The sequence below is a fragment of the Macaca mulatta genome, chromosome X (genome assembly GCF_049350105.2).
Source record: "Macaca mulatta isolate MMU2019108-1 chromosome X, T2T-MMU8v2.0, whole genome shotgun sequence".
Classification (NCBI taxonomy): Eukaryota; Metazoa; Chordata; class Mammalia; order Primates; family Cercopithecidae; genus Macaca; species Macaca mulatta.
In genome coordinates, this window is record NC_133426.1 from 112636241 (window position 1) to 112661978 (window position 25738).

Genomic DNA, 25738 nt, shown 5'->3' on the forward strand with positions numbered 1-25738 from the left:
GTTAATTTCAGACTCACATTTAGGAAGATTCAGAAGAGTTTTACTGATCATCCAGGAATTCTCAAAGTGTGTTTTAAAGGGGTTTATTTTGTGTGGTAAAATTGTCAAGATTTGAATTATTGGAAAGTGTAATTTCTGTGGTGGTATGTATCATATTTGAATTATCGAGAAAATTCGATCCAGCACACCCGGGTTTGTTTTTGCGGGGAGGTAATGGTTGGTTTTCTCTGCAACAGTAAACAGAGAATTTTCTTTATTTAGCGAAACCCGGTTCCTCAGACAGGCTGTGGCCATTACACAGCTCACTGAGACTTGGAAGTTGAGGAATGTAAAGAGGTCAAACTCTGGCATTGAAACAGACAGGAAATAAACAAAATCTACCAATATGTAAAGATATTACAGAAATTAGAAGAATGAGTCAGAAGCGGAGAGCTCGAGGTCAGTGGGAAGAATTATTCGTATAAATCTTCTTAAAAGAAGTAGGTAATTATTAATTAAAAAATAAAGAAACAGGAAAAAAGTCCCGCCACATCGCTTTCCGACCCCGGAGTTAGGGTGCGCAGAATGCCCTCTGGGAGCTCCAGAGAAAGTAAGCAGTGTCGGGACATTTACTAAGTGCTCTCTGCAGAGCATGAGTTTAGAATGCGGTTAGTTTATGCACCGACTCCCCTTCCCACGAATGTTTCAAGGGGCTCTTTCTGGAAGTTGAATCACGTTTGTGAGATTGTTTTAAGCCATGTGTCAGTCCCCCAGCGCTTTAAAGCAAAACGGAAGCAAACAACTTGGGCACTTGGAAAAGTTTTGCAATTAATGAGCGAATGAATGAAATCCGGCCGGAACGCTGGAGACTGGAAGGGAAGCAGGATTTTTCTCCGCGCGCTGCGAATACAGCGTATGCAAAACTTAGGACCCAGGGCAGGCCGGGCTTTGGAGACACTCAGTCTTACTCAACCCTGAACACCTGAGAACAGGTGCGGTTCTGAGTGAGACTGGGACCTGGCACGAACTAGCCTGGGGCCAGAAGAGATAAGGCCTGCCGGGAAGAGAGTTCCAAGCTCTGTCCATTCTGCTCTTGCCCTCGGCTAATGGCTTCGAAGGCCAAGCTGTGACAGCCCCGGGGCGCACTCGGTGCCTTCTTCTGCTCAAATAGGTGCTCGCCTAGGACTGATTCCCAACCCGTGGCAATTCATTTCCTTCTATAACTGGTGGGTCTTTGCAATAAATTGGGCGATAAAATCAGAGGGACAGAAAGAGAAAACAGACAACTAGAAAAGTCACAAGTGTTTCTTGGGAAGTCTAGGGCGCGGGTTGTTTGGACTGTGGCAGGGCTGTGGGGCCCAGACTGGGAGCGGCGCGGAGCGGGACCGGTTTTCCGGGGCTGGCAGCTGCCTGGAAAAAGTTTCCTGTGGAACACTCGCCAGCGGGGGTGGGGGCAGGGGCGGCTGGCGCAGCAGTGGATGTGGGAGGGGGCGGGAGGGCCGGGGGAGGCCGCGAAGGGCCTGCTCGCAAACCGTTATAGTCCTTCAGCACCTCCCTCGGCCGGTGGCCCTCCTAGCCTGCCTCCCCGCCGGGCGGCTGCCCACCTGGCGACGTGACGCTGCACCAATCCCTTTCGAGCTGCTCCCGGGTCCCTTCTCCTTGCACCGCCCCCCTCCCTACCCTGAAAGAGGCGCACCCTGACGGGGCAGACACAGCGCTCTCGCCGCGGAGCACCCTTCTAGCTTCTTCAACTCCAGGACAGACGCTCAGGCTCCTCTCTTGCCTTAGCTCAACCTGCTTTCCCGCCTCACAAACTCCGGTTTCCCTCCACTCCCAACTCTTTTCACTCCACGTTTCCCCTCCTCTATCTCCCACGCCACGAACTCCAATCCCCCAGCTCCTTTCTCCCGCCCTCCCCCTTTCCCTCTCCTCCCTTCAACTCTTCATCCGCTTCTACCTCAGACTGCGCGCACCCAATTCAGTCGCCCACTCCCGTTCGGCTCCTCGAAGCCATGGCGGGACCTGGGGGCTGGAGGGACAGGGAGGTCACGGATCTGGGCCACTTGCCGGTGAGTAGAGGACGCCCATCGCCCCCCGAAATGCTCTCTTTTGGTGGGTTCTGAGTACCAGGGGGAGGGAGCGGACGCCCTCAAAACGGGCTAGACCAGGACTTCGACGGGTCCCGCGGGCGCGGAAGGGGCCCCTGGGCCGGCATGCGGAAAAGGCGCCCCCTGGGCACCCGGACCGCACCAAACTCCAACGAAAGGCAAAGGCACGGGGTGGTGGGAAGGGGAGACCGAGAGAAGAGATGGCAGTGGGGTGCTGCGGGCCCTAAACAGCGGGGCATTTTAAATATGTGACCCGCCTTGTCTAGCGGAGCTCCAGTACCTGTCCTAGCCCGCTTGTTCCAACAGAGGCCAAAAAGTGCAACGTCGCGTGTCTTCTTGAGTACTCCTCCCTGTTATCCCGCCGCCCCGTCCTTTGCTGCTGCTTTTGCCGTCGGAGATGCCTACTTGCGGGGTGACCTTTACTTTTAGGTGACAGCGACTAGAAAATTGAGGCGTTTGGGTCCCACTTTTCTTATTTTCTAATACACTTTCTAAAACCTTATTCTTGCCAGGGCAATGTTCCTGATTTAGTGTTGAGAGTGAAAGAAGTCGACGCCGTTTGGGGAAGGAGTGAATTCTGCACACTCCATTTTTTTTTTTTTTTTTTTTTTTTTTTAATATTGTGTTCTTTGCCCAACCAGATTTAGCTTTTTCTTGTGGTTTTAATTTGTGGGCTCTTCTTTTCCCGAATGCCCAGCTTTCCTCTAGAGTTGTAATTGATTGGTAAACTATTATCGCCATCGTAATTAGTAGACTTATTATTTTGGCAGCGCAGTTTATTTCATTGGCATCTGGTTTGTGGCTAATATTGGATTCCACCCAAATCCGTGTTTCAAGTTCCCTTTTTAGATTGGCATTTCACTCGCACCCTGTCTTGAATGCAAAAGGCCCCAGGATTCTCCGAAAGGGAATAAGCAGGCACTGCGCTGGAATGATCACCAGGCAACTGTAGTTCAGGACAGTGTCCTGCTTGCTTTGAAAAAAGCTAAATATTAACCTTAAGGTTATAGGACTATTCAAAGTCGATTGACTTAATTTTACACATATTTGGCATTTAAAGAATGTGTTTTTGATTGTGACAGAAGCCTGTCTCGATCAAAAATAGGGCATTCCCAAAGCCTTCCCTATATGATTTTACACTAGATGCTGTATGTGGAGAGGTAAGGTGGTACACACGGGTAACATTTTACCAAATTGTTCTCTGCCATTTAAAAAAATCAGTGCAAACGTGAATTACAGATATTAGTGTTGCGGTTATTTATGTAGCTTCATAAAATATATCACAGAACTTTTAAAAATTAAATCTTTTCTCATTCTGCATGCACCCAGAATTTCTTCCTTTCAGTGTGAATACATGAGATTTCCGGACTATGGAGGCCTCAATTGGTGGTTTCCTTTCTAAGCAGAACTTTTATATTCAGACTAGATTTGCACCCAAGTAAAAGTATAAAACCAAGGAATAAAATGTTACCCTTCCTCCAACATTCTCTGCCTATGGTTGGGAAAAGAGAAAAAAGCAAACTAGGGCAGATATGTGAAACTGATGCAGGCAGGTGGGCAAACTGAAATAAACTCCCTTCTAAATATCACTAAACGGGTGAATGGGAAAGACCTCATAGAAATGATAGGGCAGGGAATTCCAAACCCAAGGGAAAAAAAGAAGAAAAGGTTTTACTGCCACACAGAAAAGAAAAAATGGGGGAAGTGGCCCAGACTAACTGACCCGGTCATGGCCCTGGACATAAGAATTTGGTGGAGCCCAGGAGATAAGAGGAAAGGCTGCAGTCTTTACATTGCAGTTCAGTGGAATATTAGTTTCCTGGAGGTTGGTGGAGTGGGTGTGTGGGGAGGGTAGAAAGATAAGGTTGGTTTTTAATGTAAGGGGAGTAGTAGCGAGAAGATACAAAACTTCAGGACATTGATGCTTGGCCTCATTTTCCAGACTTCATGAAAGTCTCATAAAGTCCTCAGATTCTAACAATTTCTAAATTTTATGCATGAGACATTTTGTTTCATTTGTGGGTTTTCACTCTCTGAGCAATTTATGCATAATTCTCCCCTGTCCTCAAACACCCAGATTCAAACCCTAAGAAATCTAGCAGAAGAGCAGTAGCATGCCCTTTAGAATTTTCTTTACTATCAAATTTTTAGACATGGAAAGTTATTGTTGCTTTGGTCACTGAGTTACGTTTTTCAGCGATTTGGGGTTTCTTTACATTTGATTTATTTTCTGACTCTGAAGAAATAAAAGCAAATGAAGAGGTGAAGAGAAATCTGAATCAGTTGTGTTGAAGTTTGCATTTTGATGCAAAGTAGAGTTGATAAAGCAAGTAAAGAAACCTTCATATGATGGTATCCCTTGCAGTAATTATCCTCAATAGGACATATGTGAAGGTCAGAAAATTGCCATCTGTAAACACCAAGTATACCAATTTGGCAGCAGCCAGACAATGAGGGAAGATTCAAACCTTGGAGTTGCAAACCGAGAAAAAACATTCAGAATGTGGAAGAATAAATAAATATGGCTCTAGTTTAAAATGGACACATTATGTCCTTTGCAGGCCTAGCCAGCTAAATGACCACAAGACAAAGACCCTTGAGGGAGGATAAACTTGCTTTACAAATTGAGACTTGAAGAAATTGGTAGGTTATTTGGTATTTTTGTTATTAGATAGATATTATTTTTGAACCCAAAAGAGTAAGCAGGAGTGAAAACTGGGAAACAAGAAAGGGTGAGAAAATTATATAACTTTCAAAATTAAAACCTTCACTTTTATACAATGATATAACTTTTTCACATAATGCACTAAAGTCAGAGACAAAATAAGAGAGCCAATGTAATTACAATAGATCAATTCCATTATGTTTGTTAATTAATGGGTTACTGTAATTTTCTGATTTTCTATTGAATAAATATTTTCTGTAGGTGAAAAAACAAAAAAGAAAGTGCAGAGATTTGTGGTTTGTGTTTCCTTTCTGAAAAGAGAAGTATAAAGCTTTATGTCTTGATATATATCTTTGTAATATATGTGTGTATATATGTATATATATTCACCTTGCCCACCAGCAATACCTAGGGATGTGTGTGTTTGCCTCTCTCTATGTGTGTGTATATATATACATACACACACACACACGCACACGCATATATATGTTTGTTTTGATGTGTGTGTGTATATATATATAATCATATATATATGACCGTGTGTGTGTATGTATGTGTATATATATGCGTGTGTGTGTGTGTGTGTGTATATATATATATTCCTAGTGTGCCTGTGTCCTTGAGACTGGAAACTATTTCTTCCTCTCCAAATCTGTCATGTCTTTCACTATGACTATCCCCTTTGCCTTCTGTGCCCAGTATGGTAATGACATTCCTCACGGCTGTGGCCTTGGTATTTGACACTGCCATGTGTAGTCCTAATCTATATTGGGGTCAGGATTAGACAGGCCTTGAGGGGACAGTAGTGGCAGAGGTTATCTGAAATAGCACATGATCCAAAAACTATATTTGAAATACATTAGGCTTATATTTAAGTATGACTTCCAGCTCTACCCAGACCAAGCCTGCTATCCACATTTGGTCATGAGAAATTTCACACTTTACCAAGTTCCTTAGCCCCTGTTTAGAAGCAGTTTTACCTTCATTTCAGTCAACTATGATTGAAATATTCAGCATAATCCTCAATTGCATATATATAGAGCATCACCTCCGCATAACACTGCACATCAGTTTATTTTCTGTCTTTTTTCTTCTCCAGTTTCTAGAGCAATGGTTTTCATATGGTAGTGCACAAGAACAGTGCACAAAAATTAAGAATAATTTCGAGATTTTGGGACCCATCATCAAAAATTCCGATTTCATAATTCTATGATAGGTCCAAGGAATCTGTATTTTTAACAGTATTACCCAGATGATTCTCATGTAGCGAGAGTCTATACAGTCTACAGTTTGAGAAACACTGGTCTGGAGGAAAAGATTTCCCCTTTAATGCCACCATGTAAATTGTGAAGCCCATTCCTCTATCTCTGAAACTCACTCTGGCACTCATCTTGCCATATCCATCCCTTTCATGTTCTCTCTCCAGAAACTCTTTTCATAAGATTGCTGTTTCTAATATTACAAGTAAAAGGAGAAAAGCCTCTGCTATCTCCTTCAAGGTACTGTGCAGTCTCCTCCTTTTTGCAGCCTGACTGCTGGAGAGTGTTTCCTCACTCTCCTTTACTATCCTAAATTTGAAATTTCTTGCTACTCATGTTGACCATTTTTGGTTCCCTTTTCTCCTTAATCTCTGCCGTATTTGGTTCTGTGGATCAGCCTCTGCTTTGAAATTCTCTCCCTTGACCAGTTAACACTGCTTTCTATTGGCTCTTTTCCTTCCAGTTACTCCCATCCCTGGCTTTTATTAAGATTAGCCATCAAGATGGTCTTTCTTCCCTGCTCTTGAATTCAGGAGACAGAAACAACGCCCGAGAATTTGAGATTTCAGTGGGCAGGGAGACTAGGACTTTTAAACTGCAGAAGATAATTTAGATGCATAGAAAGAGATAACGAAAGTACAACAGGTTTGTCTATGGTTCAAAAATGTTTTAAGACTTAGATTTTTAGTAATTTATTGTAAGACAAACTTTAGAAATTAATTTCTTCTTTACTGACCATTTTGTATACCCAAATGGGACATCAAGACACACCAACCCCCCAAATAATCTCCAAATTGGTATAGCAGTCATAGATACGAACATCTATCCTCTTCTGTTTTTCTTATCCCAAGGTGGCAGGGCAGAGGAAAGGACCAAATAATTATGGAGACCCCTCTGACATGAAACTTTTGTTTTCACAGTGACCAAAAAGATTGTTCCCTTCCAATTCTTCCTTCCTTGGAAATCCAAAATAAACTTGCTCTGACTGTAAGTCCAAAATATATGAGGAATTTGGCATTGTTAACCTAGTATTAAGCATAGTCCTTCTCCTCTTTTCCCCAATTTAATGTTTAGTTTTGAAAGGGAGTAGCATGGAGATGGGGAACTAAAAATAGCATATAGGACTAAAGAAAACAATATAGTCTTAGAATATATGAATACTAAGTTGAGCTGCCTTTAAAGTTAAATTTTTTAAATGTTCTTTTATTAAACATGAGTATGAAAGATGGTTTGGTCATTTGAGAGCAGAAAACAAGTTTCCTGACATAGATATGAGGCCTCCATGAATTTCTACAGGCATTTTATTCTAGTCTATTTCCTTGGTGTCTTTTTTGAATAGTTAGATAACTGTATTCAAATCAGGGTAAAGTTTTTATGTTATTGAGGACTAGAGAAAGGAATAAAGAAATTTAAGACTGTGCTCAAAGATTCAAAAATACAGGTTGTACAGATGTTACAATAATTCTCTAATATACGTTATCTTTTCCAGCTAAAATGCAGCGTTAACTATAGCAAAGAATAGTTTACCAATAGGAATCAGGTAACATGTTTGATTATTTTGACAGATGGCCGAAGACTGTTTCTCCAGAATTAACAATGTCTAAAATAAATCCCTCAATGATATCCATCACATAAATATGCTACGGTGATAAAGGCTTCAAGTCAGTCCCTAGTAACTTTTTTGTTGGCTTTTCTCTTATAAATCTTTCAATGAGTTATAACAAAAGTGATACGCTTAATAATAAGGATAATATAATGATCTATTTTTACTTCTTAGATCCTAAAAATTGTCTTTTTAGATAAATTACATGTTTGTTGGGAGTATATTTCCTGAACTGTTTGTTTGAAATAACTGTGTATTGTGATCTTTGATGATCATTTTGAAAAACTAAGCTGCTAGGCTTCTGCTTTATCTAACAATGCTTTTATCAATTCAGTGGAAACATCTAGATTTTAGAATGATTGATAGGTTGTGATTTTCATCTGTAGAATTTTAGAGCTGGGAGATTACCTATCCCAATACTTTTATTTTATATATGTGAAAACTGAATCCCAGAGAGAATAAATAACTTACCCAGAGTCATATAGTTAATTAATGGTAGAGCTGGGGCTAAAATTCAAGTCTTCTGACTCTCTGTCCAGTTGGATACTTATTGAATGATGTAATCCCAAAGCTGTGTCATTTTCCTATGAGAGTTTTGCTAGATTACACAAATATCATGGCAGTTTTAAGGAGTTTATAATTTCATTCATCTAAGTTGCATATGCTCAGTAGTTTTCCTGTTTAGCTTGTATTTATCACAGCAATCAAAATGTTTTCAAACAGGATTAAACAACGTTTGTGTATATAAAATAAACTTTCAATAAGGTATGTGAATTTCTAAGAATTTGCCAATGTTCTTACCATTTTGTGTATAAATTGGCATCTACTCATGCCTCATATAAGTTTTACTAAAATAGCAAAATAGGCTGCTAGACTAAAAGTTCAAACAGTGATAAAATTCAAGAAACCGTGTTTTGTGGTGAACAATCAAGGAGTACCCATATTTAAAGGTAAGAAAACAATACTTGAAGATAACTATGGAAGCCTCACAACTCTATCCCAAAACATGTTATGTTTTGTTTCCTATGATGCCACATTTAGGGTTAAGTCACAGAAAATGTCACTTTGTGCCATGAACAGATATTTAGCAGATGCAAAGTTCAACTTTTAAAAAATTGTCTAATTTTCTTAAAATGATGCTCTTTTAATATCATGATCTTGCTTTGTCATTCATATTTAGAGATGGTATTTCTTTCTTAAGAGCTGTTACAGGTTGGTGCAAAAGTAACTGCAGTTTTGCCATTATTCTAATGCCAAAACCACAATTACTTTTGCATCAACCTGTAATTCAAGTAAGTCATCTAAACTTTGTATCCAACATCTAGTCATTATTGTTGCATGTTAAATTTTCTGCTTGTCTAGTTATCACTCAAAAGAATAATATCGGCTGGGCGCGGTGGCTCACGCCTGTAATCCCAGCACTTTGGGAAGCTGAGGCAGGTGGATCACAAGGTCAGGAGTTTGAGACCAGCCTGGCCAACATGGAGAAACCCCGTCTCTACTGAAAATACAAAATAAGCTGGGTGTGGTGGCACACGCCAGTAATCCCAGCTACTCGGAAGGCTGAGGCAGGAGAATCACTGGAACCCAGGAGGCGGAGGTTGCAGTGAGCCAAGATCGCGCCATTGCACGCCAGTCTGGGCAACAAGAGTGAAACTCTGTCTCAAAAAAAAAAAAAAAAAAAAAAAAGTAATATTAAAATAAAAGAGTACTTCCATTGCAAGTAAATGAACTTATTTCTATTTTATCTTTCTAATTACCTCATTGTTATGCCTCAGTCTTACATAATTGTGTGCATTTTACAGTTTTAAGATAAATAATTACTTGACTACTTAATGTCCATACTGCTTATTCTTTTTAATAAATGAATATAGTCAGTTCAAGGAGATTGTGACATGTCTATTCTTTTGGTAAATGACATTTAGGTTCTTCCCATGTAAATTTAAACAGAACAAGGAAGATTGGAAATACTGCTTAAGATAGTTGAATGCTCGCCTAATTTCCTACAAAGATTGACAGTTTTTGTTTTACTTTTTTGCAGGATCCAACTGGAATATTCTCACTAGATAAAACCATTGGCCTTGGTACTTATGGCAGAATCTATTTGGTAAGTTGACTTACATTATTTATTCATTCTTCATTTTCTAATGACAACAAAGATTGTGAGTCAGACTTTCACAATGCAAATCACATAATGCCAAAATATGGCATTTCACTTTGAGAGAGAAACCAAATTAGATAGCCCAGTGACACCTGTAAGAATTACTGTTTATTATCACAAAAGTAATGGATTGGCTAATCTGTAGTGAACCAACCAACCAAACATAACATCTAAAAATTAGCGGAAAATAAATAAAGTCACCAATGGAAAATGGAAGTAATTCAAATAAGATATACCCAATAAGATATCACTCGTATTATAGTATATATCCATACCATTCTAATTACTCACATTCAACTGAAAACTGAATATTATTAAAAGGAATGTTTCCATAACATTCTATATCATACTGTGTACTTGAGTGTGCACATGTGTGATAAAATTTGCTAAAGAATCTAACAAGAAAAAGTCTGAATTTATTTAGTGATTACTTATTAAACACTAAGTATGTGCAGATGCTGTGATAGTCTCTGGGAATAAAATGATGAACAAAGCAGATAAGGTCTCTGCTTTTTTGTGGCTTATGGTTGAGAAATGTGTTGATTAAGTTTGTATATGTTATATGTGTGGGGGTTGTTGGAGCCACGCATTACATAAGTAAGCACACAAATAACTGTAAACTTCTGTATCTGTGGGTTCCACATCCATGGATTCAACCAATATTGGATCAAAAATTTAAAAAATGCATAATGTATAGACTTTTGTTCTTGTCATTATTTCCTAATCAATAAAGTGTAACAACTATTTACATAGCATTTACATTGAATTAAATGTTATAAGTAATCTAGTCTCACTTAAATTATACTGGAGTATATGCATAGGTTATATGCAAAAAAAATTACTATGCCATTGTATATCAGGGACTTGAGCATCCCCTGATTTTGGTGTACACGGTAGGCCCTGAAACCAGTACCCCACAGATACTGAGGGATGACTGTAATTGCAACTGTGATATAAGATCTATAAGAAAATTCTTGGTGATATAAAAGCATAAAGCAAGGGGGTTTAATTTAGATTGAAAGGTCAGTGTTGATCTCCCACTCCCTGGAAAGGGAAAGTGACCATTAAACTGATATCAGGAGGATAAACGTGAGGTAACCAAAAAAAGGTGTGGTTGTGGAGGATGATGTTACTACATTCTAGGTGGAGGTATGGACAGTGTTAAGTGCTGGTTTGGGGCAGAGTGTTTTAGTAGCCATATCACACTGATCAGGTACCTTTCTACTCTCTAATAAGGGGAATTGACATTTTCTCAATCTTGTGTTATGTTCTATACAATTGCAGTGCTCTTTTTTCCCAGGCCTGTTGCTAAAAAAACGGATTACTGTCCTTAGGCTGATCCTTACAGCAGACTGATCACAGGTCCTCTACATATAGGTTGTGTAGAGGTGTCTTAATATAAGCCCAGAGGAAGGGGCTTCTTTCTTGTTCAGAAAAGGGTGCCTTTTTCTTGCCAAGTCTTGCAACTTTGGGACTAATCTACACAGAGGGGCTTCTTTTCTTATTCATCTGCCCAAGTAGGAATGGAGGATGCTTTTTAAACTTTGCACAAAGCTCCTATAGGGCCTGCTGCTGTGGCTCACTCCTGTAATCCCAATACTTTGAGAGATGAAGGCAGGAGGATTGCTTGAAGCCAGAGCTTTGAGATGATCCTGGGCAACAAAACAAGACACCATTTCTACAAAAAATTAAAAAGAAAAAATTATCCCGGTGCAGTGGGTGTGCACCTGTAGTCTTAGCTACTCAAGAGTCTAAGGCAGAAGGATCACTTGAACCCAGGTGCTTGAGACTGCAGTGGATTATGTTTATACCACTGCCCTCCAGTCTGGGTGACAGAGCAAGATCTTATCTCTTAAAAAATAAAAATAATAAAATAATAAATTAAATAAAGCACCCATAGCATAGAAACTGAGTAGTAGAAATAGCATGTGGACAGGTCTTAAAAACAGAAAGAACCTTGGTGAATATAGGGAACAGAGGGAATGTTAGTATTCATGACCAAATCTTTTCAAACCATTTTGATCATATCTATTAACAGATCCAATAAGCTGTAGACGGTGATATGATATAGACTGAAATATATTGTTTATGCTACCTCAATTGCATCCTGTGCTGAACGATTATTTAACATTTATGTGATCTAGGTCAGTTTTGCCACCTTATACATAGATACCTACATCTCATACATAGAATATTTATGGTACATTTACAGTCTCCATGGCTCTATGCACATTTTAGTTCCTTAGGGTGTGTGTGTAAGTGTGTGTGTGTATACTTGTTCTGATTCAAATGTACAGAGTCACCAGATGTAAGAAATAAAGAACAGAGTCATATAAGGTAAGAAGCAAGGTTAAAATTAGGCAACACAGAAAGATGGCTGCTCATTATCATTCATGTGATAACGAACTGTGATGGCACCAAAAGAAGAAAAGTAAGAGGGTAAAAAGGTAAGTTATGCATGTGAATATCCTTTTTTAAAACTCAGAGTTTATTGGGGTATAATATATATTTGGTAAGATTAACTCTTTTAAGTGTATAACTTTATGAGTTTGGACAAATGCATACAGTCATATAACTGCCACCACAATCGAGATTTTCAATGTACATCTTAAACTAATCACAGTCTAGATTCAAGGAGTATTCTACCTCTTCTCTGTGTGGTGTCCCAACTGGTGTACTAGGGTTATGGCTGTCATCTATTTTGCTTTTACATTTGCTACAAACCCACAAAACTACTGTACTTTCCCTATACTCATTCTTTTCCTTGTTTTCACTACTACTATTTTTAAAATTTAGCCAATCAATTATCTTTTACAGCAATTAAAAGTCAGAAAAAGTCTTTTGCATTTATCTTCATTTTAACCATTTCTGGAATCTTCATTTCTTTGTGTGGATCCAACTTTCTCTCTGGTATATAGAACTTAAGCCTGAAAAACTTCCTCTAATATTTCTTATAGTCCAAGGCTGCTGGGTAATGAATTCTCTGCTTTTGTATGAAAAGTCTTAATTTCTCCTTCAGTTCTGAAAGATATTCACACTGTGTATAGAATTGTGGATTGAGAGTTATTATTTTTTCTTTCTCTCAGCAGTTTAAACATGCCAATTTGTCTTCAGACTTGCATAGTTTCTGAAGTCTGCTGTAATTCTTACCTTTGCTCCTTTGTATTTTGTCTCTGGCTTCCTTTAAGATTTTTCTCTTTGTCTTTGTTTTACAGCAGTTTAAATATGAAATGTCTGGAGGGGTGTATGTGTGTGTGTTGAAAGGATATTTATCTGAGATAATGTTTAGAGATCTTTGGGGTTCTCTGAGCTTCCTGGACATGTGGTTTGACATATTTCATTATTTGGGAGAAATTTTTGGCCTTTATCTTTTCAAATATTTTTTTTCTACTCTATTTGCTTTCTTCTTCTTTTGGAAATCCAATTTCATATGTGTTAGGCCTTTTGATATTATCCCTCAGTTCTTAAATGCTCTGTTTTGGAGTGTGTTTGTGTGTGTTTCATCCTTTTTTTCTCTTTGTGTTTCAATTTTGATCAATTCTTTTTCTATCTTCACTTTCACTTATTCCTTTCTCAGCTGTTTCAAGTGTGCTTATGAGACTGTCAAGGACATTCTTCAACAATACTACTGTTTTTCATTTCTAGCATTTCTACCTGACTGTTTAATAGTTAACATGTGTACTTAAATCCCCTATTTGTCTATTCATATTTTTCATATTTTTCATTAAAACATTTCATGCATTAATCATAGTTATGTTAAATTCTCTGATGGATTCAATATCTAAGTCATCTCTGAGGCTGGTTATGTTGATTGCTTTGTCTCTTGAGAATGTTTTTTATTTTGCTTTATTTCATAATTTTTATTTAAATGACATAGTCTGTAGAACAGTAGAGACTAAAGTAAATAGTACTTATTTCTTGAAATGGGCACCCTGTTTCAGCTAGGTTGTTTATATGAGAATTCATTCAATGTAATAAAAAGATAAACTACATTTGAGTTATGTTTTTGATATGGTTACTCTCAGTTCACTACCATCTTCAGATTCCTCTAATACCTTGTGCATATGTGGGGGTTGGTCTTCTGGAGAGTTTTTCTGAATATCCCTGTTCTTTTCTCAACTTTCCATCTTCCCTGTCTATCTGTGCCTCAGACAGGTTCTCTCTCCATGTTGTTGCCCTCCCCTGATGGTATACTGCTATTGCTTCTTATTAAGTGCTCATTGGCCTGGTGGTGTGGGCAGGGAGAAATGCTCTGTTTTTATGCTTCAACATCAGTCTTGTAAGATCCTGGGCCTCTGTGTCACAGGAGTGGGACTTTCTTAGTTATCCTTTCCCTCTTCTAGTGGTAGGATACTTCTAATTGTTTGGGCCCACAACTAATTCTTGTCCTTCCCCCAGAATTGGAGGACTTTTTTCTTTTTTTACCTTTCCCCAGCTGCAGTAGGTCTTCATCTTTATTCTGGGGAGAATACACTTTGCTGCCTTTCCCCTAGGACTTAAGACTTTTATTCATGAAAGGGAAAGGAAGTGGATCTGGTTTCCTACCTTTTCCACTGCAGTGGCTACTCATCTCCAACAGATCTGTACCATAAATCTGCGTGTTTGTATAAATTTGTCCTGTGTCTAAGGCTTCCAAGGGTTCTATACTCTCATGCTAACCCACGTTTGCTCTTTAGCCATTCACTAAAAAATTTGCATGCTTGTAACCAAAATATCTCATGCATCCCATAAATATGTACACCTATTATGTGCCCACGAAAATTAAAAAAAAAAAACAAAGAAAAATTTAGTTGAATTCTTTATACCTGCTTCTGTTGTGACCTTGTGTTCCCTCTACAGCCTATAGCCACAGGTGAGCTAGTGCTTATGTCCCATCTCTTTTTGCAGGTGCTTGTCTTTCTTCAGACCTCAATCTAGTTGGTTGCCTTGAGACTTCTCTCTAGATTGAAGAAAAGTTATGACTACATAGATTATTCAGCTTATTCTTGTTGTGAGGTTGGATGTGGCACTCTTTCCAACTTTCACATCCTCATCAAAAGCAAAAAGTCCACGTTAATTCCTTTTAATTGAATGTTCTTGAAGAATCTACCATATGCTAGATCCTCCTGTACACATTTATAAATCCTAAGAATTTTCTGTGTACCTACTCAGATCCAGAGATAGACAATAATTTCTAACATCAGATCTTCAAAGTACAAACTTCTGTGTTATAGAAGCTAGATGCTTACAGAAACTTTATTTACATCAGAATGATTTTCCTCTGTCACTCATTGACTTTACCTCTTTTTTTCTACCTCTAATTACAATAAAAATGTTTGGGACGGTGGTGCTATACACTGATAACACCCTCATGGAAAACAATCTGGAGTATGTAAATAAACACTTTAAAAATATTCTCTTTACACCAATAATTCAACTTTTGGAAATATATGATAAACATCCCAGACATAGAAAAACATGTAGATATACATTGCAGAAGAAACGTAGCATATTCTGGTAAAAAAAAAAAAAAAAAAAAAAAAAAAAAAAAAGGGCGTGCTTTGAACCAGGCAGACCTGATTCAGTGCTTACTTAGCCATTAACTAGCTATAACCTTGAGCAAGTCACTTAACCTAAGTTTAAGTTTCCTTATTTATAAAATGGGACTAATAATACCTACCTTGGGAGTTGCTATAAAATATCAAAACAATATACATATATATACACACTTATATTTGGAATATGGTAAATATCTGCTAAATGGCAGTTATTGTCATCATTATTGTTTCTATTATTTTTAAAAAGTTCAATGACAATAGTTTAAAAAGATGGAAGTAAACTACTTTTTAAAAAGTTAATATATCATTGTCCTATAAAGCAATATTTATGAAGTTATCTAACAGCATAGAACCATGCTTAAGGTCTTAAGTAAAGTATTCCGTATTATATGTGTGCCCCAATTACAGCTATGTTAAAACACGCAGATTAAAAAATGGTGAATTAATGATTAGAATAGTGAGATATTGGATTTTTTCTTTTCTAATGTCTGTAATATAATATATAAGTACAGAACATCTATATCTGTATGTATATTTTACATATCATATATATATGTGTGTGTTAGACAGTACCAAATGTTGTATAAATAACCTGTACTGCAAAATAGAAGCATGATACCATTCAAAATTAATGTCAGAGTGACTCATAGAGTCCTTTGCTTTTTCAGTGCTGCCAACCACATCCCCTGCTGGAGTTTGTTTTGGTTAAAGTCTCTCCAATGTCTTCCAGCTTGTTTCCAAGACCTCGTTCCCTGGCAGGTTTCCAGCTGGCTGCTGAGGTCTGTGCACGTTGAAATGAAGGCTGAGTCTCACACTACTATTGTAATCCTTTTCCTTTCCTTCTTTTTCCTCTAATTAGATGCCTATCCTCTCACCCTCTCCCACCTCCTGCCAGTTCAAACCTCACTTGAAATTGTGGGTTCTATTTTTCTCTCTTTTTAGGAGAGAAGGTACTGTTTTTCTTTCTTTCTTTTTTTTTTTTTTTGCCCCAGTAGGGTTAAAGAACATAGTTTTCTCCTCACCTTTAACTGCTAGTCTCATAGTTTATGGGTCGTCACTTTAATTGGAGGAATGTTTAGTATTTGACCATGTGAAGCCATATTAGAAAAAAGAAAATAGGTTGGAACTCATTTTTAATGGTACTATTAAAAACAAATAATTTCCCCAAGAGCAATAGACACAGAAAGACCACAGTATTAAGAAATAGACCAAGACCTTTAGGGTGGCAAAGTTGGAGGTGGCAACCTGACTCTCCCAGTAACTGACAGTAAACGTGCTCTTGACTTTCTGGGCCCATTCCTTCAACAATAAAACATAAAATAAAAAGATTATTGAGTATTAGACTCAATAATCTCCAGGCTTTCTTCTGGCTCTGAGATATTGCACCTAGTACAGTGCCTGGCACTCAGTAAAATGTAACCTTACTGTCGTCAGCATAATTATAGTAATCCTATCGTCGCTTCTCTACCTTACACAGTAGAAGATGATTATTGGCTATTAGCTGGAGTAGTTCCACTTTTTACCAAATAAAATTATTTTTAACATGTTTTTCTATTCTTTCTTCTATTTCACCACCTGACAGTGAGACCTGATTTTTAGCTCAGTAACTAATAAGACACTCAATGTGAAGGTAAAACTGGGTAGCAGGTTTATTGGGATGGTAGGAATGCTACATTGTATGTTATATGTTATCTAACACCATTTTGTTAAGCATAATACTAGTGAGGTGAGACAATGAATTGGATATCCAGAATGAACGAGTTTGCCTTGGCCCTTCGTGAGGTCTTGACTGCACCCCTAATATCAATCTCCTACTCTTACGTTACCATTTTCAGGTGGTGAGGACAGAAAAAGGAATGGGAAAGGATTCAAGGCAACCATTTCAAGCAAAGGAAAAATTCACCTGAAATAGAGTAAACTTCTACAGTTGGGCATAGAGCCTAATTACCATGTATGCTAATGCCTAGTTGAAATTCAGTTAAATACTGGTGGAAGAAAGGGACCACCCCAAGTTTCTTATTGTTCTAACACCTAAAAACACACCATGGCCATAAGTAAGCATCCATCCTTGAAAGAAATCACAGGAGTCATCTGTCTCTTGGTGGTGAGTAGATTAAGTGAGATATATGAAGGTCACAGTCAGGAGCAAATTCCTGAATTGTTTGTACTCTGAAAGTATTAACATTAAATATGGAAATTTCTTTTCAAAACAATGCATCACCCTTAAATTTGGTGTTATAAATCAACGCCTGACACATCACTTTTACTTGCAAACTTCACCAGACAGGTGAGATTTAGGTTTATTAGTTATATTTTCTGGATTTGAAGTTGGTGCAGGGAATGGGAATGGAAAGGAAGGAAAGGAATGTTGTCCTCAAAGTTGATGACGTACAATTTATGATGTTTTAAATTACATTTCAGAAACACAGTGCTGACATTTGGGTTGCCTACTCACTGGGCCTATTGGATGGGGATTTGAGTATTTTTCCTTTAAGGCTGAAATTATACTGTTTATTTGCCTACCAAATGTCTAGCACTGTGAATGCTTTTTTTTTAGGTAGGAAAGTTTCTTCACATCCTTGCCATTTTGCAAATATAGCTTAATTAAGTCAGCCAACAAATAATGCTTGAGCACCCATAAAGCACATAGCACTATGCATTATACATTGCAAGTTTCTGAAGCAGGAGCTGAAGCTGAAGCTGAATTGAGGCCACAGGCATACTAGGCTATTGTGCCTTCATAGTACAGTGCTACAAGTCCAGAGTTATGTCTTGGTTCCACCTTCATCCTGTGACATTGTGATAATGTGCCTCAAGAGTAGGGATTAGTCTTTCTTAAGGAACCCTCAGGCTACTCTAGCATAGGGAACATTAAATTTACCTATTAAATAACATTGCTTTGAATGTGTAAACCATTCTGTAATAAAAATTCAAAAAATACATTTATTGAATGCACACTATATCCCAAGTACCATGTTACATACTAGGTGCTAGTTAGAATGATCAGACTACATTTTTTAGGAGTGGTCATTTTTATTAAGTTAGTTTTAGTAGAGATAAGGAAGGAAGTATTTTCTGTATGACCGTGACTGCTTTATTTGAAGAGGGAGTGATGGGTAATGGAAAGGAATCAGAGAGGTTGGAAAAAATGAAAAGAGGAAATTGGGACATAGTTTTTTTGTTTTTGTTCCTGGATGTAGAAAGTCTAACGAAGCTTCTAAAGAATAAGACTCCAAGAAGAAGCTTTTCCTCAATAAGAGAACAGGTTGAATATTTGCAATGGGGGTGAAAAAAACAGCATAGGCTAAATAAATTGAGACTCAGGGGGCCAAATTAGTGGAAATTGCTGAGGCTTACAGGCCTTGGAGAAAAATGGAATATTTCTATCTTGGCCGTGACAACTCTCCAACTGTGGAATAAAATCCAGGCCTCTGAGTTGCAGGCTTGACTTTTTCTTAATATGTTATACCAAAATTTTCTTTTGCTTCCCAATAAATCTTGAGGGAGGATGAAGCAGTTAGTAGCTGACAGGTATGAAAGGGGAAAGTAAATGTCATGGGATTTCTGCTCCCAAGAGGTCATAATTATTTTTCACAACTACTTTAATCTGTTTAATATGTTCACAGATATATATTGAGAAGGAATTCAAATTATGTGTTTGGTGTATTGGGGTAACACAAAATATATTATGTCATTTCTGCAGATGCTTAATCCAGTTGATTGTTATAAAGTTCTTCCAGGAGCAGGAAAAAATAAATTTAAATATTTGGAGACAAATACACATTTCTAAACAAAAGCCAAAACTAATAAATTCTTTATAGCATGGTGGCTTTGGTCAACCAGATAAAAACATCCCAATTATGAAAATCCTTATGAAACGTAAGTATAAATCTCTGTGGGGAAATAATGCAGTTACCTAAAAATAGGCATACAAAATTGCCTAATTGCTGCTAAACTTATATATTTAATGCTATTTTTAATGTATCAGTCTTAGGAAAATTTATCTGTATATTATTTTATAAACCACTTTAAAGAGTGGTGAGGGTGGGTTGGGCAGTGTTAGAAGTAATAATGTAATCTTTAGTGTATCAAAAAGCAAATTTTGTTTTATTTTGCTTTTGCATATATATGTATGTGTATATATATATAATTATGGTCAGATTTTCAGAGTAAGTTCTGTTAAGGTGGTTAAAGTATCAAGAGTTCTTCCTATAGTTTATCCTCTAGTAGTTGACCACTAAAAACTAGTTAACTAGGTCCTCATCACATTTCATAAAACACTCTTTGGAAAATAGCACTTCAGCAGTTGTTACTCTTGAAATAAGAATAGTCCTAACCTGATTTTAGGACTTCCAGCAATGTACCATACTTGTGCATCTGTGTCTAAGGTAGTTGTGTGGGTGGTGCCAAAATTGCCCGTGGAGATTAATGTGCTGCTGTAGCTCTCTGAGGGTGTCCTCTTATAATTTTATGATGCTGAGGCTACTCTGAAGGCAGGCTTCTAAAAAGAAGCTTATCAGTAAGACTAAATTAAAATATCAAAGAATATAAAAAGACATAAACAGATCTTTATCCTGCAGTTTTATTTTTTCCTGCTTACCTACACCCAGGTTGTAATAAGTTCCTCCTCTACCAGAGGATAAAGAGAGGGAAAATGAAGTGTGAATTGTGTATTATTTCAATTGGAGAAATTATGATATGGTGGTAGTTTATGTGTAATTGTGTTAGAAAACTAAGAAAGCTCCTTTTGGGTTTGTACTTCTTAGGCAGAGTCCCTTTATGACTAGGAAAAGAAGGTTAGATTGTTCAGGGTCCCCTGAGGGAAAGAAGATTGATTATATTCTAAGCACTGCCAGTAACATTTTGTATAAATCATTAACTCTGAAAAGAAAACAAAACAAAACAAAAATACTACCATGATTTAAAAGGAGAAGTCCAAGAATCCTCAGAGAAAGACAGCTTTTCTTGACTCTGAGAAAAGTAAAATAAAATAAATTAAATTATTGAATGTTTGAATTGGGTGAAAAAAAGATGGAGATTTAAATATTAGTCACTTTAGAGATAGTGACCTCAATGTTCTAAAAACGGATAACATTTACTGAGTGCTTACAGCTCATAAGAGCATTACGAGGTGACTGCCACTGTTTTCATCATCCTACCATCTCACAAATGAGGAAATAGGATTCAAGAACTTGAGTTACTGAACAGGTTCACAAAGCTAGGATATTGCCTTGCAAAGTCAGGATTTAAACCAAAATTTGCTTGACCCCAGGTCTGTATCTTAACCATAATATAGTATATTGAGCTCAACAGATACAAGCCAAAGTCAAAAAGCATTCAATTAGATTAGCCAGTTGAAAAAACAATCTGCCCAAGTGCAAAAATTTATAAGAAACTGCTGAGCTGAGGTCGGTAATGAAGATCATTAATGATGTGTCCCTCCAACATATTTGTTTCCTTCCTGATGGGCACTAAGACAGTCTAGTCTTAGGGTCTTTTTCTGGAATTTAATAGATTTCAGAAATGGGTGTGGACAAGCAGATAGTCTTTACAGGATACTCAAAGCTCATGACTAAATTTCTACTCAGACTCCTGGAAGCCATGAGAAGGTAGAGAAGTACTTACTGTCAACCTCTTCACTCTCTTCTTGTGGGCAGAGGCCCATCTCTGAGGCAAGGGTGTTTTTCTTGTTTTATTGCTTCTACTGGGATCCCTGGAAAAGAGGGAAACAACAAAGGTTCATTGAAAGTTAGTGCTTCCCTTGTAGATGATTGGTTTCAGACTGGTAGGAATTTTAAAAATCAACACATTAAAAAACAGTTTGTGTATTTTCTAATGAATGCATTTCTGAAAACGAGTGAAGATTAAAATATGTAAAACTTAGGGGACCCTCATTTGTTCCCTGCCTGAGAACAGAGATGCCAGAGTCTGGGCTGAATAAATTACATGTAGGTCTAAGTGGCTATAGCTTAGAAGGTTAGAGGGTGGCAGAGGCAGAGAGTTAAGCAGGTGGATGGAAACAGTAGGGGTTTGCAGGTGAGGAGGTAAATACAAGGTGTGCTATTTAAGTAAAATTGTTCTTATATTGTTCTCATCAGATGAGCATGCAGGTTTGAACAGAAATTACAGCTTTAAGACTTTCCTCATGGTTAACCTCTACAAGAATTTTGCAAGCAGCTGAATTCCTCCCACCTTTCCACAAAATGAAGTGTTGCAATGACAGTAGAAAACCAGTTACAAAGCTTGGGGTGGATGCCTAAGAATTCATTAGTCTATAGTTCATGAATTTATTTAAGGGCAGGAACCTGGACTGTTTAATTTCAAATCTATTCTTAGAATACCTAGTAAAATGCATTGTACATATTAGGCAGCAGGGCATAAGGGATAAATTGCAAGCAGAAATTTCAATGCAGACTGTTTTGTATATTTTCTGTTACCCACACTCATATGCTCCTTTTATTAGTAGTATTATCATTCCACAAGCAGATGTTATGAGAAACATTGGCTATGTTCAAAAAATCTATCTTAATCACCTTTGTGATCTCTTTGGGACTAGCACAATACCGTATACATATGGGTGCTTGATACAATTTCTTCTGGAACTAAAACGATATGTGCAAAAGTGACCCCCCTCCCGTATGACTATTTTTACAGGGGCTCTCTGCAGATGTGCCTTGATGGAAAGGACTGAGCAATGACACCCTGTTAAGCCAATGCTGGAGACAGGTTGGCCTTTCAAAATTATACCACCTAAGTAACTTTCTATTCTGACTATAAAAAGGTGGTACTGTGTAGAGATAAATATTTCCAAAGGATGGAAATATTAGCCTTACTTTTTTATTACTTTCTGCTGAATGAGTCATTTAGGAAGCTTGAAAGAGTATATTTTTTCTCTGGGTACTGTAGTTTGCTGTAGTGTTATTGGCATGACCAAGTATAAGGATGGCTTCAAGAGAGTCTCATACCTTCAGGAAGATGTCTAGAATATGTGTAAATATTTCCTGACTTGGAGGATTGGCAGCTGTTAGAAAGAAAAACACATATAAATAAGAGCCTACAAATGCCCTTGCTTCTTGTGGCCTTCTACCTACGATTGGCAGTTGCTGTAATGGTTTTTTAAAATTATCTTACATTTTAGTAAATTTCAAAAAAAGAAAATTAAATGGCTTGAAATGTTAAACTCTAAAAGCTTCAGTAATGTTTATTTTGCAGGTCCTGCACTGTGTGTGTGTATATGTGTGTGTGGTGGGGGGCGGTGCTTTTTCCGTCCCATGTCCTAGGAAAACCCTGTCAGTCTGAACAGTTGCTCACCATATGTATATGCTTGATTTATGCCTTTTCATACTTTAACAACATATTTCACTCTATAAGAGGTAGTGGTATCTTCCCCCCTACTGCACTAAGAGCAAGGAGGAACATACGTGAGTAGAAAGGTGCCTACTAGTTTAAAAGAAGTGTGAAATCGAGAGGTGATACTGGTAGGGAGCAGAGTCTGTGTATATCCCAGCCAGTGCAATGTGAAAATTGGTTTGACTGATTTCTTCACCACCACCACTACTGCCCCCACCCCAAAATATACAGACATAATTAGTTGGTTATTTGATGGAAATTACCAAAATGTTTGTTGGAATCTGGGACACATAACCTTACTAAAATGGAAAATGATTCTTTTACATTGCATCCAAATGCTTTTCAGGACTTCTCAGGCAGATCTGAATGTCTGGATTCAAGGGAAGGAGATTAGTGAAGTATAACTCACTGTCAACCTACCTTTCTGAGGCCCTTCAGATGGGATACCCGGGAATGAGGCCAGTACGTTCCAGATAAACCTCCCCCCATTTCCTCTACTTTTATGAATCTGGCAGTGGTATGAGTGATAGGTGAGTTGCATCAGGAGAGACTTTACAGAAATCCATATGGCTGGCTAATGTATAAAAGATAATTTGTTTAAAAAAATAAATAGCAAAGTAGCTATTTTCATTATTCCATTGAGGTTGACCTGTAAAGCCTTCCTCACTCCACAAAACAGGAGAATTTGTAATTTTAAAATAGGCAAAGTTTCTGCCTCTCAGCAGCTGGTGTATATAGTAATGTGCTCCCATCTCCATTGTAAGTGCTCATATCTTTTGAGTTCTGTTGGTGTTGTGAATCGCCTTGCTATTGACTTGTGTTTTATATATCATTATGCACTTGGTAGAAAACTACAATTCAGGTTGAATGAATTACAGTAACAGAGATTTAGTGCCTGAGGATGTGTCTGTAGGTTTATATGGAAGCAAAAGCCATTTGAGTTTATTTTATTATTATTATTATTATTATTATTATTATTATTATGCTTTAAGTTCTAGGGTACATGTGCATAATGTGCAGGTTTGTTACATATGTATACTTGTGCCATGTTGCTGTGCTGCACCCATCAACTCGTCAGCACCCATCAACTCGTCATTTACATCAGGTATAACTCCCAATGCAATCCTTCCCCTCCCTCCCCTCCCCATGATAGGCCCCAGTGTGTGATGTTCCCCTTCCCGAGTCCAAGTGATCTCATTGTTCAGTTCCCACCTATGAGTGAGAACATGCGGTGTTTGGTTTTCTGTTCTTGTGATAGTTTGCTAAGAATGATGGTTTCCAGCTGCATCCATGTCCCTACAAAGGACACAAACTCATCCTTGTTTATGGCTGCATAGTATTCCATGGTGTATATGTGCCACATTTTCTTAATCCAATCTGTCACTGATGGACATTTGGGTTGATTCCAAGTCTTTGCTATTGTGAATAGTGCCGCAATAAACATACATGTGCATGTGTCCTTATAGCAGCATGATTTATAATCCTTTGGGTATATACCCAGTAATGGGATGGCTGGGTCATATGGTACATCTAGTTCTAGATCCTTGAGGAATCGCCATACTGTTTTACATACTGGTTGAACTACTTTACAATCCCACCAACAGTGTAAAAGTGTTCCTATTTCTCCACATCCTCTCCAGCACCTGTTGTTTCCTGACTTTTTAATGATCGCCATACTAAGTGGTGTGAGATGGTATCTCATTGTGGATTTGATTTGCATTTCTCTGATGGCCAGTGATGATGAGCATTTTTTCATGTGTCTGTTGGCTGTATGAATGTCTTCTTTTGAGAAATGTCTGTTCATATCCTTTGCCCACTTTTTGATGGGGTTGTTTGTTTTTTTCTTGTAAATTTGTTTGAGTTCTTTGTAGGTTCTGGATATTAGCCCTTTGTCAGATGAGTAGATTGCAAAAATGTTCTCCCATTCTGTAGGTTGCCTGTTCACTCTGATGGTAGTTTCTTTTGCTGTGCAGAAGCTCTTTAGTTTAATTAGATCCCATTTGTCAATTTTGGCTTTTGCTGCCGTTGCTTTTGGTGTTTTAGACATGAAGTCTTTGCCCATGCCTATGTCCTAAATGGTACTACCTAGGTTTTCCTCTAGGATTTTTATGGTATTAGGTCTAACATTTAAGTCTCTAATCCATCTTGAATTAATTTTCGTATAAGGAGTAAGGAAAGAATCCAGTTTCAGCTTTCTACTTATGGCTAGCCAATTTTCCCAGCACCATTTATTAAATAGGGAATCCTTTCCCCATTTCTTGTTTCTCTCAGGTTTGTCAAAGATCAGATGGCTGTAGATGTGTGGTATTATTTCTGAGGACTCTGTTCGGTTCCATTGGTCTATATCTCTGTTTTGTTACCAGTACCATGCTGTTTTGGTTACTGTAGCCTTGTAGTATAGTTTGAAGTCAGGTAGCGTGATGCCTCCAGCTTTGTTCTTTTGACTTATGATTGTCTTGGAGATGCGGGCTCTTTTTTGGTTCCATATGAACTTTAAAGCAGTTCTTTCCAATTCTGTGAAGAAACTCATTGGTAGCTTGATGGGGATGGCATTGAATCTATAAATAACCTTGGGCAGTATGGCCATTTTCACGATATTGATTCTTCCTATCCATGAGCATGGTATGTTCTTCCATTTGTTTGTGTCCTCTTTTATTTCACTGAGCAGTGGTTTGTAGTTCTCCTTGAAGAGGTCCTTTACATCCCTTGTAATTGGATTCCTAGGTATTTTATTCTCTTTGAAGCAATTGTGAATGGAAGTTCATTCCTGATTTGGCTCTCTGTTTGTCTGTTACTGGTGTATAAGAATGCTTGTGATTTTTGCACATTAATTTTGTATCCTGAGACTTTGCTGAAGTTGCTTATCAGCTTAAGGAGATTTTGGGCTGAGTTGATGGGGTTTTCTAAATATACAATCATGTCATCTGCAAAGAGGGACAATTTGACTTCTTCTTTTCCTAACTGAATACCCTTGATTTCTTTCTCTTGCCTGATTGCCCTAGCCAGAACTTCCAACACTATGTTGAATAAGAGTGGTGAGAGAGGGCATCCCTGTCTTGTGCCAGTTTTCAAAGGG

At 38.0% G+C, this 25738-nt stretch overlaps 1 protein-coding gene across 3 annotated transcripts in view; it reads left to right on the top strand.

The window, feature by feature from the left end:
• The first annotated feature begins 1481 nt into the window (after window positions 1-1481).
• The window catches only part of NRK (Nik related kinase), a 141376-nt gene continuing 117119 nt past the window's right edge, over window positions 1482-25738 (top strand). For all 3 annotated transcript variants that reach the window (XM_077988118.1, XM_015127947.3, XM_015127948.3), the window contains exons 1-2: window positions 1482-2048; window positions 9656-9721. In XM_077988118.1, coding sequence (XP_077844244.1) covers window positions 1992-2048; window positions 9656-9721 — 123 coding nt within the window. In that variant the 5' untranslated portion in view covers window positions 1482-1991. The remainder of the gene's footprint in view (window positions 2049-9655; window positions 9722-25738) is intronic.